Source organism: Melopsittacus undulatus, chromosome 12, assembly GCF_012275295.1.
Source record: "Melopsittacus undulatus isolate bMelUnd1 chromosome 12, bMelUnd1.mat.Z, whole genome shotgun sequence".
NCBI lineage: Eukaryota > Metazoa > Chordata > Aves > Psittaciformes > Psittaculidae > Melopsittacus > Melopsittacus undulatus.
The window spans coordinates 9,087,143-9,101,074 of record NC_047538.1 but is presented as its reverse complement, the minus strand read 5'-3'; the positions used below and the strand labels follow the sequence as shown (position 1 = coordinate 9,101,074).

General features: G+C 38.2%; 1 protein-coding gene across 5 annotated transcripts in view; it reads left to right on the top strand.

The window, feature by feature from the left end:
- GNB1 (G protein subunit beta 1) overlaps positions 1 to 13,683 on the top strand; it is a 40,101-nt gene extending 26,418 nt beyond the window's left edge. For all 5 annotated transcript variants that reach the window (XM_034068055.1, XM_034068056.1, XM_031043882.2 and 2 more), the window contains 8 exons: positions 294 to 400; positions 938 to 1,001; positions 2,676 to 2,838; positions 4,493 to 4,559; positions 7,737 to 7,938; positions 8,671 to 8,887; positions 11,442 to 11,553; positions 11,935 to 13,683. In XM_034068055.1, coding sequence (XP_033923946.1) covers positions 294 to 400; positions 938 to 1,001; positions 2,676 to 2,838; positions 4,493 to 4,559; positions 7,737 to 7,938; positions 8,671 to 8,887; positions 11,442 to 11,548 — 927 coding nt within the window. In that variant the 3' untranslated portion in view covers positions 11,549 to 11,553; positions 11,935 to 13,683. The remainder of the gene's footprint in view (positions 1 to 293; positions 401 to 937; positions 1,002 to 2,675; positions 2,839 to 4,492; positions 4,560 to 7,736; positions 7,939 to 8,670; positions 8,888 to 11,441; positions 11,554 to 11,934) is intronic.
- Positions 13,684 to 13,932: the final 249 nt, after the last annotated feature.

Below are 13,932 nucleotides of genomic sequence, written 5' to 3'. Positions count from 1 at the left end.
GAGTAGAAAACCCAGATCAAAGGTTTGAAATCCTAAAAGTCTAAGACCTAAACAAGGTAATTTCTGAGTGTCTTTATAAATGCAATAGAGGGCCTGCTTCCTGAGTTTGGTAAAGAAGTACTACACAAAATGATGTAGCTTTAGATTAGGCAGTTTTTAAAAACTCAGTCAATATTCAAACTGTGGGACTTGGGTCTGCATTGGAATGCTTCTTTAAATGTATTCGTGTATGATGTGCTACTTTGGGAACTATGAAGTGAGAAATTCAGTGTATGACACCATTGCTGTTTCAGATCACAGCCAATATTGACCCAGTGGGAAGAATTCAAATGCGCACTAGAAGAACGCTCCGGGGACACCTGGCTAAAATTTATGCAATGCACTGGGGGACTGATTCCAGGTGGGTGCTGCTTATCCAAATCAGATCTCCTGGCATAACCCTTTGGAAAGCTGACTGTGCAGGACTGTCGTTTTATCTGTTCCTACCACTAGGAACCACTAATTCCAAGAGAACTCGGACTACCAAGAGAATTCAAAAACACTTAATATCTCTTTTTTCCTACGTTAAGAATAGTAAAAACCAAACCATATTGACACTGTAGATTTCCACAATCAGTGAATCTAAAGCCTGTTTACAGAACACATAAGCACTGACTTAATGCAATTTTCATCCCTCAGTTGAGATGTTAGTTACATGTTTTTTCTTGGGGCAGAAGGTGTTAACATATAGGTGTTCCATCACACATTTCCATACCATTTAGCATTGTAATTGAGTACTTGCAAAATAATTTTGGTAGTGCTAATGACTGAATTGGGTAATGCTGCACTGTACTTGAGCTGCTTCAAATACCTTGGCCTTGATGGTGGAGAGAGATGCCAGCACAAAGATCTTCCTTTTTCCTCCAGTGATTGTCTTTATCTCCTGTTTCCTTTCTAGGCTTCTAGTTAGTGCCTCCCAGGATGGTAAACTTATAATCTGGGACAGCTATACTACAAACAAGGTAAGATGAACTGGTATATTACTGTGTAATTCAATTGTGAAGACATGGGAAGGAAATGTTACCTGTCATGCATTTGGCTGCATCACTTTCATAGTCCTAAAACAAAATTTTGAATTCTACAAAACAATGAAGTTTGCATTTGAAGAATACAGCAGTGTATCCTTAGAAGCAGAAACAACTGCAACAACAACTTTAAAGCTGGGATTATTGTTGAATCCCAGCTCTGAAGCTAAGGAATCCATAACTTTACTAACGAGTAATAATAATGTTTGCAAAGTCAAAATAACCCGTCCCTTTTTTTGCCTTCCTCTTGTGAGTCCCAAATCTGATCTAAATTACTGTAACAACTGAAAGACAGTAAAATAATCTTTATATAACACAATTTCTATCTCAGTATCTTTGGTTTTTAGATGAATGCTAGTTAATCCATCATGTCATCAGGAGGCAGAGAGCAGCTTTCTTATCTTGAGGGGAATGGAATCAGAGGTTCTTGCTAGACTGGTGGAACATTTACTAGGATCAGAAATGAAACTCTTCAACTGCAAAAACTTCCTCTTCCTCCTGTACCTCTTGACAGTATTGATTCAGAGAAAAAGCAATGGAGTGAAACCCAACCAAACAAAAAACCCCACCACCCACCTGCTCCAAACGAAGTAACACCCCCACCCTGACCAAACCACAAAACCTCTGGAATTTGAGGTAGCAAACAGCTTGGTGTTGAAACAGTATTAAATTTGACTAGGTAGCACCCAGAAGCGACCAAATCAAAAATGCCTGAGTGACAGTCTGCATATGTTCTTTTGGCAGTTGCAGCACGCATTGCAAGTCACACAGGTGCCAAAAATATAATCTTTTCCTAATGATAAAATAAAATGGCTCAAGGTGAATATTCTGATTAGATCCCTGGTAGAAGACTTCCAAGAATAAGCTGATTGTGTTTTCAGTGGAAGGGGTTGGATTTTCAAATGCTGATTGCTGCAGGACTGCATATTACTGTAGCAGCATAGGAACAGACAATAATCTTCAATTGAGAAATGCAGGAAGATTGTTTCTATTGCATGAGGTCTCAATATGTGTAAGGATATGATCCCTTTCTTAAAGGTGTTGTGAACAAATTTGAAGTTGAGTTAACAAGAAGAAAAGGTTTAGCTTCCATATTTTTTAAGTGGAGTTCTTTGCACACAGAATGATAAGGAAACATGGGATAGTTATTTAAACATGAAGATTAATTGCCTGCAGTGGGTTTCCAAAGAAGGATTTAAATGGCAGTGGAAGCAGTGATTTAATTTCTTGTTAATTCATAGCATAGTGTCTAGGCTTGGAATTGGCAGTTTTACTGACTGTATTTGGAAGTCAATATTTTCCTGAATCTATAATAAACCCATAGTCATCAGAGTACTGAAATAATTTAGTTTTTACTAAAATTGCTGATTAAACTGGATTTGGGACAGGCAAGTTGAGATTGTCATTATGTCATTACTTGATCTGATGAGCTGTAGTATATGCAAGTTACCCTCAAAATACTTCAATACTCAAAAAGACCAAAGACTTTTCACTGTTTTCTTGTCCTTTTGACAAAAGGATGATGTATGTCTTAAAGACAGGTGAAAATCTTCCTGATGATAACTAATGAATCTGTTTTGCAGATGAAATACATTAATGTGTCTGTTTCAGGTGCATGCCATTCCCCTGCGTTCATCTTGGGTCATGACTTGTGCATATGCTCCTTCTGGTAATTATGTGGCTTGTGGTGGTCTCGATAACATCTGTTCCATTTATAACTTGAAAACTCGTGAAGGGAATGTACGTGTCAGCCGTGAACTAGCTGGTCACACAGGTGAGTGCCTCTTCAGAATAATCTAAATTATAATCACATGGTGAAAGTTTTCTTTTAATCTTTTAAATAGAATTTCCTAAATAAAAAATATATACTGCATTGTGCACCTCTGTTTTTTGGGCAGGACTGTAGCTGCATACTCCCTGTTGTTAAATAGCATTTTCTCCTTCCTTTTTAAAACTTTTTTCCAAAGGATTATAGTCTTTGAGCAGAAGAAGTGTAATGACAATGTTTTAACTTTTTGCAAGTGAGACAGCAGCTTTCTGATGGAGCTTCTGTTTACTTGCAGAGGTTTGAGTTCTCCTTTCCTCTTGTTTCTCCTTTCCTCTCTTCTCCTCAAAATACAGTGAAAATAGAATTGTTGTCTTTGGTTTCTGTTTCTAGGGTGAACTGTATTGTGATTGATGAGGAGAGACAGGTAGACTTGTAGGCATTACCTGGTAAATTAGGATGTAAACTGTAGCTGCAAAGTTACCTTAGTGACAGATGAAGCAAAACTCATCTTGTTAGGTAAGAAGTATTGTTAAGTGTTTCTGAAGCAAGAAAGCCCCTCATGATACTTGAAGCTGGTGTCTTAAGTGTGGGGGTTGAGTTGAAAATGTTTCTTTTTGAGTAAACCAAGAGACTCAGTGTCACAAAGTACCTTTAAAAGCAAATTCAGTGGCTGAAGGTATTCTCACTTCATAAGAAGGTAGAGTTGATGGAGATGAGTAGCTTACAAGCAGTAATGAACTAGAAACTGTGAACTGCTTTTGTGTATTTTCTGATAATGGACAGATTGTATTTTTATTTCTGTGTGAATAGGATTGGAAATTTTTCAGAGGAAAGCTGGGTGGGTGGTTTCCTGAACTCCACTGAAAATTAAAGCACTGGCTATTTACTAGGCACTCTGGTCTCTTGTAAAGCTACATATCACCTTTATGGTCTCTTTGTTTCCACAAAGGATGTAAGACAAAGGTAAATGGCTCCAGAGAAAAACTCTAACAGTTCCTAAAGGAAATTGTCAAGTGGGTTCTGTGTCCTGCTAGTTTTCTGTCTGTTGAGCCTCTATACAGAGAAAAGAAAACAGTATAAAGACTGTAGAAAGAAAATAAGGTTACTCAGAAATAAATAGCTACACAGTAATAATTTGTAATGATTTTTTTTTTTAGTACAGAAGAAGTTAAGTGTGAATTGAAGTACATTTAATGCTATTTAATTCTTTCACCTGTTTTTCTTCCAAAGCATGGTTTAGGTAATTTAGAGGAATTGTATACCCTTTGGGTGCAGTTAAGGGTATGAGAATGTAGCGCTGATTTGACCTTCCAGGTAGTGGTTGTGATGGGACTAGTAAAATGATTTCTGAAGTAGATACTCTTCCCCCTCCCGCTCCCTGCCCACACTTTGGAACACAGGGAAAACTGTTCAGGTTTGCTGTGACACCACAGTGTACCACTGTGCTAGTGTAGCGGTTGGACCTGGTCTGTAAAGAAACAAACTCCATTTGATTCAAAACATTGGAGGGTCCTATATGTCAAACTTGTTTGTGTTGTTTTAGGCCTGCACAGTAGTTCTTGCTGCATCTTCAGGAGAGGAGGCAGCAACATATAAGCAAGCCAGTGTGTAATGTGAAGAGTAATCTCTGGTCTTACTCACCAGCTTGTTTTGTTTTCAGGATACTTGTCGTGCTGTCGCTTCTTGGATGATAACCAAATCGTCACCAGCTCTGGTGACACCACCTGGTAAGCACTGAAACTTTGACATGATAGTAACTTCACAGCTCTGCTATGGAAGGAAACTTTTTTTCTTTGTAAACCTGATAGTCACCCAGAAGAGTAAATGTGATTTAATTATTGTTCATATGTCATATTTTTAACTAGTAATGGAAACTTGGACTTTCAAGTTTGTTAGCTTTGGCTGTTCAGTTATGCCCATGTTCTGAGGAGCCTGACCTAATTCTGTCTGTTAAGATTGTATGAGTTTTTTTTTTTTTTTTTCCCTAGAACAATTTTGGTTTTGGAAATGTATTAGACTAATTAATTTCTCAAACTTGCTTAGTATTTTCAGTGTTTATTACTTAAGAAATCATACTAAGATTTTTCTAATACAGAAATTTGTTTGTTGCTATTTGTAAGATTTCCTAGAAAATATTCTACAGTGACAGTAGATTTTTTTTTTTAGGAGAATGTAGGTGTGTAACTCAATAAATACTAGCTTCTGAACAAAAAAAAAAACCTCAATTTTTTTTTGTAGATTTTGTCTATTATATCTAATGCTTAAAAGCATCGCAGCTCTTGCAAGCAGCAAAGGTTGTCTAATCATAGTATCAGAGAATAGTTACTGATCTCCATTGAGCCATTGACATTGAGCCATTGACCACAACTCTTTGCATGCGGCCATACAGCCAGTTCTTTATCCACCGAGTGGTCCACTTGTCAAATTGATGTCTTTCCAATTTAGAGACAAGGATGTTGTGTTGGACAGTGTTGAACGCTTTGCAGAAGTCCAGGTAGATGACATCAAATGCTCTACCCCTCTCCATCAGTTCCATAGCCCCATCATAGAAGGCCAGCCAATTGGTCAGGCAGGATTTCCCCTTAGTGAAGCCCTGCTGGCTGTCACCAAGCACCTTGTTGTTTTTCATGCGCCTTAGCAGGAGAATCTGCTCCAAGATTTTGCCAGGCACAGAGGTGAGACCAACTGGTGTGTAATTCCCTGGGTCATCCATTTTCCCCTTGAAAATGGGGCTTGTATTTCCCTTTTTCCAGTCGTTGGGAGCTTCACCTGACTGCCATGATTTTTCAAATATAATGGCCAGTGGCTTTGCAACTTCATTCGCCAGCTCCTTCAAGGACCTACAGATGGATTTCGTCAGGTCCCATGGACTTGTGTATATTCAGGTTCTTAAGATGGTCTCAAACCAGATCCTCTTTTACAGTGGGCCTAAGGTCTTCATTCTCACAGTCCCTGTGTCTACCTTCCAAGTCATTAAAAACCTCAGCCTTCTCCAAATCCAGGGTAGCGACTTCTGATAGCTTTTGGAGAGGGCCCCTTTGTCACTAGTCTTTTATTTGCTAAGTACCTATGGAATCCCTTCGCATTATCTTTCACATCCCTAGCCAAGTTTAATTCTAACTGGGCCTTAGCTTTCCTAACCTGGTCCCTAGCTTCCTGGACAACATCCCTGTATTCTTCTCAGGTTGCCTGTCCTTGCTTCCACCTTTTATAAGCCTCTTTTTTCCCGTCTAATTTTCCTCAGCAGCTCCTTATCCATCCAAGGTCTCCTGGCCCTCCTGCTGCACTTCCGTCTAGTTGGGATGCAACACTCCTGAGCTTGTAGCAGGTGATTGTTGAATATCAGCCAGTAGTCTTGGGCCCCCCTGCCCTCTAGGGCAATATCCCATGGAACCTTGCTAAGCAGGTTCCTGAAGAGGCCAAAGTCTGCTCTCCTGAAGTCCAGGGCAGTGAACTTGCTGCACACTCTTCTCATTGTCCTAAGGATCTTGAACTTGCCCATCTCATGATTGCTACAACCAAGGCTGCCCTGGAGCGGCACATTTCCCACGAGCCCTTCCCTGTTGTTGAGCACGAGGTCAAGCATGGCATGTCCGTGTCGGCTCCTCTATTACTTGCAGGAGGAAGTTGTCTTCCCCACAGTCAAGGAACCTCCTGGATTGCTTGTGCTGGGCCGTACCATCCTTCCACCAGATATCAGGATGGTTGAAGTCCCCCATGAAAACAAGGGCCTGTGAGCGTGAGAGGCTGTTCTTATCTGTTCATAGAGCGCTTCATCCAGAGACCTCTTGGTCAGGCGGTCTGTAACAGATCCCCACAGTAATGTCCCCCATTGCTGTTCTCCCTTTAACCCTGACCCACAAACTCTCTGACTGATCACCTGTCCCCAGAGGGAGTTCCATACTCTCCAGCCTATCCCTAACATAAATAGCAACTCCCCCTCCCCATCTGCTGGGTCTGTCTTTTCTAAAGAGCCTGTAACCCTCCATTCCACCACTCCAGTCATAGGAGCCCTCCCACCATGTTTCTGTGATACCTATTGTATCATATCCCAGTAGATGTGCACACATCTCTAATTCCTGTTGTTTGTTCCACATACTACGGGTGTTTGTATCTGAGTCAAGGTCCAAATGAAGTCAGCTCATAGGCTGGAGCAGCTAAAATATCTCTGCATTGCTCTAAGCATTTATTATAAGCACTTCTACATAGTGTCAGTCTCTTTGAATGCCCACCTATTAGTTCACTGATTCTGAGTAGTTATTGAATACATATGGGGTTTAATACAAAAATGTTTCTAAATATGGGTTGGTGTTTTGTTTTGTTGCAGGGTTTGTTTAAATTCTGCCCTTAAGAGACTTTAGCTGCTTTGAGTTACTGTAGTAGCTCTACAGTTCTCTGGATAGCAGTTTGTCCCTGACAGTTCAGTCAAACTTCAAAGTACAGTTTCAAGTCATCTCTTACTTGCCTTGTGTGAATCTGCCCCTGATGGCTCTGCTTTACCTAGAAATTACAGAAGTTAAAAAGCCTGAATCTTCCTTCAGTGTATAGACCTCTTGTTAGGGAGGTAATGGTATTATTTCATCCTTTTATACTCTTTGATTATCACTGTACTAGTGATTTTGCTGGCTCAGAAAAGCTTGAGGATCACAGACATAACTCAAAGTTGCACATCAGTAGTGTGTTTTTGAAAATGGGAAATGCTGACTCAGCCTTTGCTGTAGCTTTGCTGTTGCTGCTTTAAATTATTTCACTTGGTTTTTCTACCATTGGTTTATTTTTTCATTAATACTTTAAGGAGTTTTACTTTTTAGCAGTGATAATAAATTAACAGGTTTTAGACAAGAATTGCTGTCTTCACCTTGGAACACCAATGTGTTAATATCTACCTTCTTAATTCTTTCAAGTGCTCTCTGGGACATAGAAACTGGTCAGCAGACAACTACGTTTACTGGGCACACTGGAGATGTCATGAGTTTGTCTCTTGCTCCTGATGCCCGGTGTTTTGTTTCTGGTGCCTGTGATGCCTCTGCCAAACTGTGGGATGTTAGAGAAGGAATGTGTCGGCAAACCTTCACCGGCCATGAGTCGGACATCAATGCCATCTGTGTATGTATCGACTTGAGCAGAGACCATGGGATTTCAATTCATATTTTTACATTTCACTGGTCTCAGCTCTTAACCATGTACTGTATGATGTAGTATTATGGCATTTTTTTTAACTGATAATTTTTATGGCTGGGGAAAGTACCTGAAACTTGTACAACTTGAGATCACTCAAGGTAAATGAAAACTGACTGTTCTTCACATGCTCTTACTTGCCAATAGTAGCGACTGCACTTTATGCATTTGGATAAATTACATTTTATGCTTCTGATACATTTAAATGTAATGGTTTAAAAGGGAAGTAAAACTGGTGGACTTTGGCTGACGGAAGACATTATTTAAACCCAACATTTGGTTTACCCTAAAATTGTCAAAAATAATGAAAGTTCTTTAAAAGCTAAACATATAGAATGGCCTCTCCTATTTTATCACTGGGTCTACATCACACTTTGCTAAAAGCCCATAAATGGTTGATGTAAAAATGGAGGTGGTGAGTTAAGGTCAGCTCTGTTGTAGTCATTTGCGGATAGGGGCAGGAATATGATGATGTTGCTTAAACACATGAAACCAGTGTGGAGAGAAAAAAAAAGAATAAGAGGAAAACTACCATGCTGGGGAGTTGTATGCTCTTTTTTGCCACTTTCTTTTTTTTTTTCACTTACTTTGTACAAAATGGTGTATTCAGTGGGACAGAGGAATCAAGTCTGAAATTGTGTCTCTTTTTCCTCCCTCAAGTTCTTCCCAAATGGCAATGCGTTTGCCACAGGCTCAGATGATGCTACATGCAGGCTTTTTGATCTCCGGGCTGATCAGGAACTTATGGTTTATTCACACGATAACATCATTTGTGGCATCACCTCTGTAGCATTTTCCAAGAGTGGACGTCTCCTCTTAGCTGGTTATGATGACTTCAACTGCAATGTCTGGGACACGCTGAAAGCTGATAGAGCAGGTAAGTGGTTTTTCTTGGGTATATATAATATAAACATAGTGGGACACACTGAATGTGATTTGTCATTGAGTGTTTCCTGCCTCAACTTTAAAATTCTGTGATAACCTGTTTCAGGATGACCAGTGATGAAAGTAGATTAATGATGATAACAAATAAAATGGAATACTGCTTAAGGATAGGAAGAAAAAATGGATGGTTTCAAACAGGAAGATTGCCACTAAAACCAATGTTTTGGTGGCTGTATTTGTAGACTTTATGGCATTGTTTGTATTAACTGTTCAAAGCAATTCACCATTAACATAGCTGTTCATAGAAAAGTTGTTTCCTTTTTTTTCCCCCGATAACTTGTATCCGTAGCTGTAGAGACAGCCAGCAAAACAGCAAGCACTGTGGAGATCAACTTTTGGGGAAATGACTATGAAATCTATTGTATGAAGATTTAGGTGATTTAAGTTCAGCTCTTTAAAGTGAAAATTTTTATCAGAAAAAAGGAGAAAAAATATAAACTGAGTTTCAAATGCTTTGCTACTCTCATTAGAACAGGGGATAAGAACAAGAGGCTATTGTGCTACCCAATAAAGGCCTTTAAAGTTATCCTAGGTGGATTTTAAAAGCAAACAAAAAGCACCAGCCAAGTTACATCACAGGCTGGGGAGAGAGGGGAGCCAACCCAGACACAGAGAAATGTATGATCCTACCAAAATAGTTTCCATTGGGTTTGTTAATTCCTTTTTCCAGCAACCAGATTTTATTCTTTGTTTCCCCTGAGATTTCGGATAGTTTTTGTCAGCGCTCAGAAGTTGAAGCTGTGGACTCTTGGTTTGTATATTCTAAAATAACTTTTGGTTCTATTTGCGAGTTGTGCCAGATACAACTATTTTGGTACTGGAATGCATTTTATGAATCAGTTTGTGTGTTGAGAGTTACCATTCCAGACTCTTATGCTTTGATTATTGAGACATAAATGTGTATATAAGCCTGTGTGGAAATGAACTGAGGAATTTCTCTTGGTTAATGTCTAGGTTAGTTTACAAATGGCTGTGTTTAGGTACTGTAAAAACAATTATGTGGGTCTTACTGTAGTTCTGTTCTTTGAAAGACCTTCAGTAAGAAAAAGGAGGTGGTGATCTTGCTTACCTATAGAAATGAGAAACAAGTCTTTTTCTACTGATCTGGGTTTACAGTCCATGTACATGCCAAGTGCGATTCTTTATTACTAGCTTTTTAGAACTGATTTAAACTACTCTGAGTATCTTGCATACTGAAATGTTCTGAGACTTCAAGTTGCTGATAAGATTTGACACTTGGACACTTCTATCATACCTGGTTCTATATTAAGTACCTTTGTGGTTATATATTTAGCTCAAATGCATAAGACTTCTCAGTGCTGTCTTTGTTTTACAACACTGCAGTTGATAGTAAAGTGAATGTTGATATATTAATGCTTTTTCCACAGTAAATTTTGGGTAACTCCTACATACCCGTGATAGCTCTGGCAGCAGGCTTCTGTATTGCACTGAATTCCCAAAGAATGTATAGTGTGCTTCAACACTCAGGATTTGGCTTCTGATGGGGCAGAAGTGCATGATGCTGTCCTGAGGCTTTAATAGGATTTGGAGATTCATGGTGTTACTCACACAGCATTATTGCATTTATCAAGTATATCATAAACGTTACTTCTTCAAACATCAAGCATCCTTGTATATGAATTAGTCACTTGTGCACTGTAATTAACAATAATACGGACTTTAAAACATGTTAGCTTAAAAACAACTGACTTAATTCACGTTTTGGGTAAAAGAAAGGAGGAAGCCCAAAATACGAATGAGAATTCTAAACACAATGTGATTGATGTATAAAGATTAATTTTAAGTGTACTAATAGCTTAATGCTGTGGACTGAAAAGCACTTGAATATAATTAGGTTTTCTTTTTACCTACTTGAAACTGTTAAATTGAAGAGGATAGAGGAAAATGTTGTTTATTTAATTTTTCTGCTTGGTTGTAATTATTTTTTGTTGTTTTTTGATAGTACTATAATTGTAACAGATTTCCATATTGACAAATACATTGCATGTAGGAGTTTGTCTTGTGAGTTCTTGTAAACATAGTGAGATAAAATTAGCTGAAAAAATGCTTTAGTGTTAATAACATAATTCAGCTTAATTTACAATTTTACACACTAAAGAAATTAAAATCTAACTAATTGATCTTTATCACTGTGGAGAGGAAATGCAAAGAGCTATGCAATGCATGGCTGTACTGTATTTATTGCTGTGACATTGTCAGCGGAGATTTTTGGGGCTGTGATTTTCCAACTCATGAGAAATCAGTACAGGTTGTAATGTGGGGGATACACAAGGAAAATTTTGGAGTAATGCATTTATTGAATTATTCCACTGTGGAGCCACTCAATTGTATCTAAGTTTGTGCTTATTAAACCAAAAGCATTTAAAAATTCCAAGCATGCCTGTTCAGGATTTTTTTAATGTATTGTTTGAATAATCCAGTCACATGTGTCTCAAAGTAATGTTTGTTAATGTTCTTACTTACAGGTGTCCTTGCTGGTCACGATAACCGTGTCAGTTGCTTAGGTGTGACTGATGATGGTATGGCAGTGGCAACAGGATCATGGGACAGCTTCCTCAAGATCTGGAACTGAAGTAGGTAGGTATCCAATTAATTAAGGCTGTGCTTGATTGGGATTTCAGAATGGTTTTTTCCAGGTTAAACAATGCTGTTTTACTGATGCTACGAGCCTATAGTTCAGATTAAGAAAGTCACTAAGAAAAAAAGAAATCAGGTTGTTATTATAGAAGGCCATTTGTTTAATGTATGCAGTGGCATTTTTGTGATGTGCTATCTTGGCATGTTTAGTTTTTCCTGATAAAGATGACTATACAGTCTTTTGAACCTGGGTTGGTAAATAAATAGCATTCTTGACAATGGCGAGATAATGGTGAAATGTGTCAATTTAGTGAGGCAAAGCTTGACACTTGCTTATGCTTTATCAAAGTGCAGCTCTTAATCAGTCTTTCTGTGTGCCAGAGAGAGGTGGACTCCATGACTGGAAGAAGTTTCCAACAGTTGAAATTTAAAAATGATAGCATATCCAATCCAACCATACTAACTTGGACCCCCATCCTCCCAACTTCAAAGGGCAAGATCTTTTCCATCTCCTGTTGCTGAAATGAAGAGCACAATTACCTTTCCAAGAAGAATTTTTGTGTTGTAAGCAAAATGAAATTGTGCATTCCTTCTGGGACCATTTTTTTTCTTTTCTTTTCTGTCTTGAGAATTAAAAAATGAAACACTATCATAAAAGCATGACCAGAAAATAAACTTGAGCATAATTGTGAAACAGTTAGCTTTCACTGTAGTTTCCAAGTTGAGGTTAAGGACTTTTATCTTACACACTTGCAAATTTTAAAGTCATGTTTGTAGCAGGATTGTTTTTTTTTTCCCAAGTTTCCTTTTTAAATACATTTCAAGTATTGAATTGAGCAAACCAAGGGAGTCCTCGCCCAAAGCATCTGGGGGTTGTTAACACTGTAAATTTAGTCCCGATTTTTTTTTCCTAGTGTCACAGATAATTGTTGCACAAAACTTGGCATATATAGGATATTGTTAAGCAGTAAGGTAACCAAGCACATGCTGTAAAAGGTAATGAATGCTTGTTTAAAGAATCCTTTCACCTTTTATGGATAGCAAATGCAATCCTTGGTCCCTCCTGTGCCCCCCCCCCCTTTTTTTTATCTGTTTTGGATTTGTCCACTGGAAAGGGCAGTTTATATATCCTTAACACTATCCTATAAGTCTCATCAACCAGGAATCTCTGTTTTCAAAAGAGACCTATCCTACACCTGGGTATTAAGTCAATTCTTTGTGTATGAAATGATGTACAAATCAATGTTTTGAAAATAATGATCTTGAACTTTCTAAGTTAAACAGGAAAAAAAACCTTTTTTGATTGTTTGCCATATTGGGTGGGTTTACTCTTAGAATCGCATGCTGTAGAAATGCTAAAAAGTGCATATTGGACTAAGTCCCTAGATGTTTTTTCTTTGAAGAAATAACCTGTTTAAAAACTGTAACCATTGTCGCTGTATTCATTTATTGTTGCTACTCTGTGCATAAGTCTCTGAAGAACTCAAGTACAAGCTATGCACGTTTTGGAGTAGCGTGATAAGTCACTTTTTTTTTCTTTTCTTTTCTTTTCTTTTTTTTCTTTTTTTTTTTAGATTTTTATTTTAAGGAAATGGCCTGTTCAAACAATCGCTGTCAAAGATTCTGGGGTGTGGGAGGAGGGAACTCAGACCATCTTCTTTATAAATGAGATCCTCACAGCCAGTTCCTCTTGTAGGAGGAGTCCTTTGCATCTGATCAGAGTCATTTTTGTAATGAGCAGGTTTTCCTGGCTTTCTTTTCAAATAAAACGTTAAAAGCAGCAGTGTTTGGACAGCAGATTGTTCTGTTAAACTTTCCTATCTTCTCACTGTATCCAGAAATGCTCCTTCCTAGCAGCAGTAGTAGCTTTTCTCCATTTTGTTTTTTCTGCAACATTCTGTACAAAAATGTGCTGTAATTGTGCGTTAGGCCTGGATTTGGCATAAAAGATGAATTCCCTCTTACTCTCTTTCATGAAACTACTCTGTAGAGCTTTCTCCACGCCCTGTATCCCTCTTCACCTTTTGTATTTAATTTTAAAGTCAGTGTACTTCAAGAAAGCTGGATGCAAGATAGATACTATATTAAAATGTAATGTTATTTAAGATGTAATAAAGCAGTTTGACATGAGTTTTGACTGATCTGTTTTGCAGCTTTTTGTTCAACCCACAAAATGACTTCTGGCAGGATCTGAGTTACGAAACAAGCATGCGAGAAAAGTGTGTGATGCCCGAAAACAAATTGTTAGGTATTTTCAGTTGGCTTTGATCTTTAATGGTATACATAATGTGTGGTATACATAATAGGAACATGAAAATACTCTGTGGGATATAAGTGTAACACCTTAAGTAGGAAATTAGAGCAAAATGTTCAGGAACT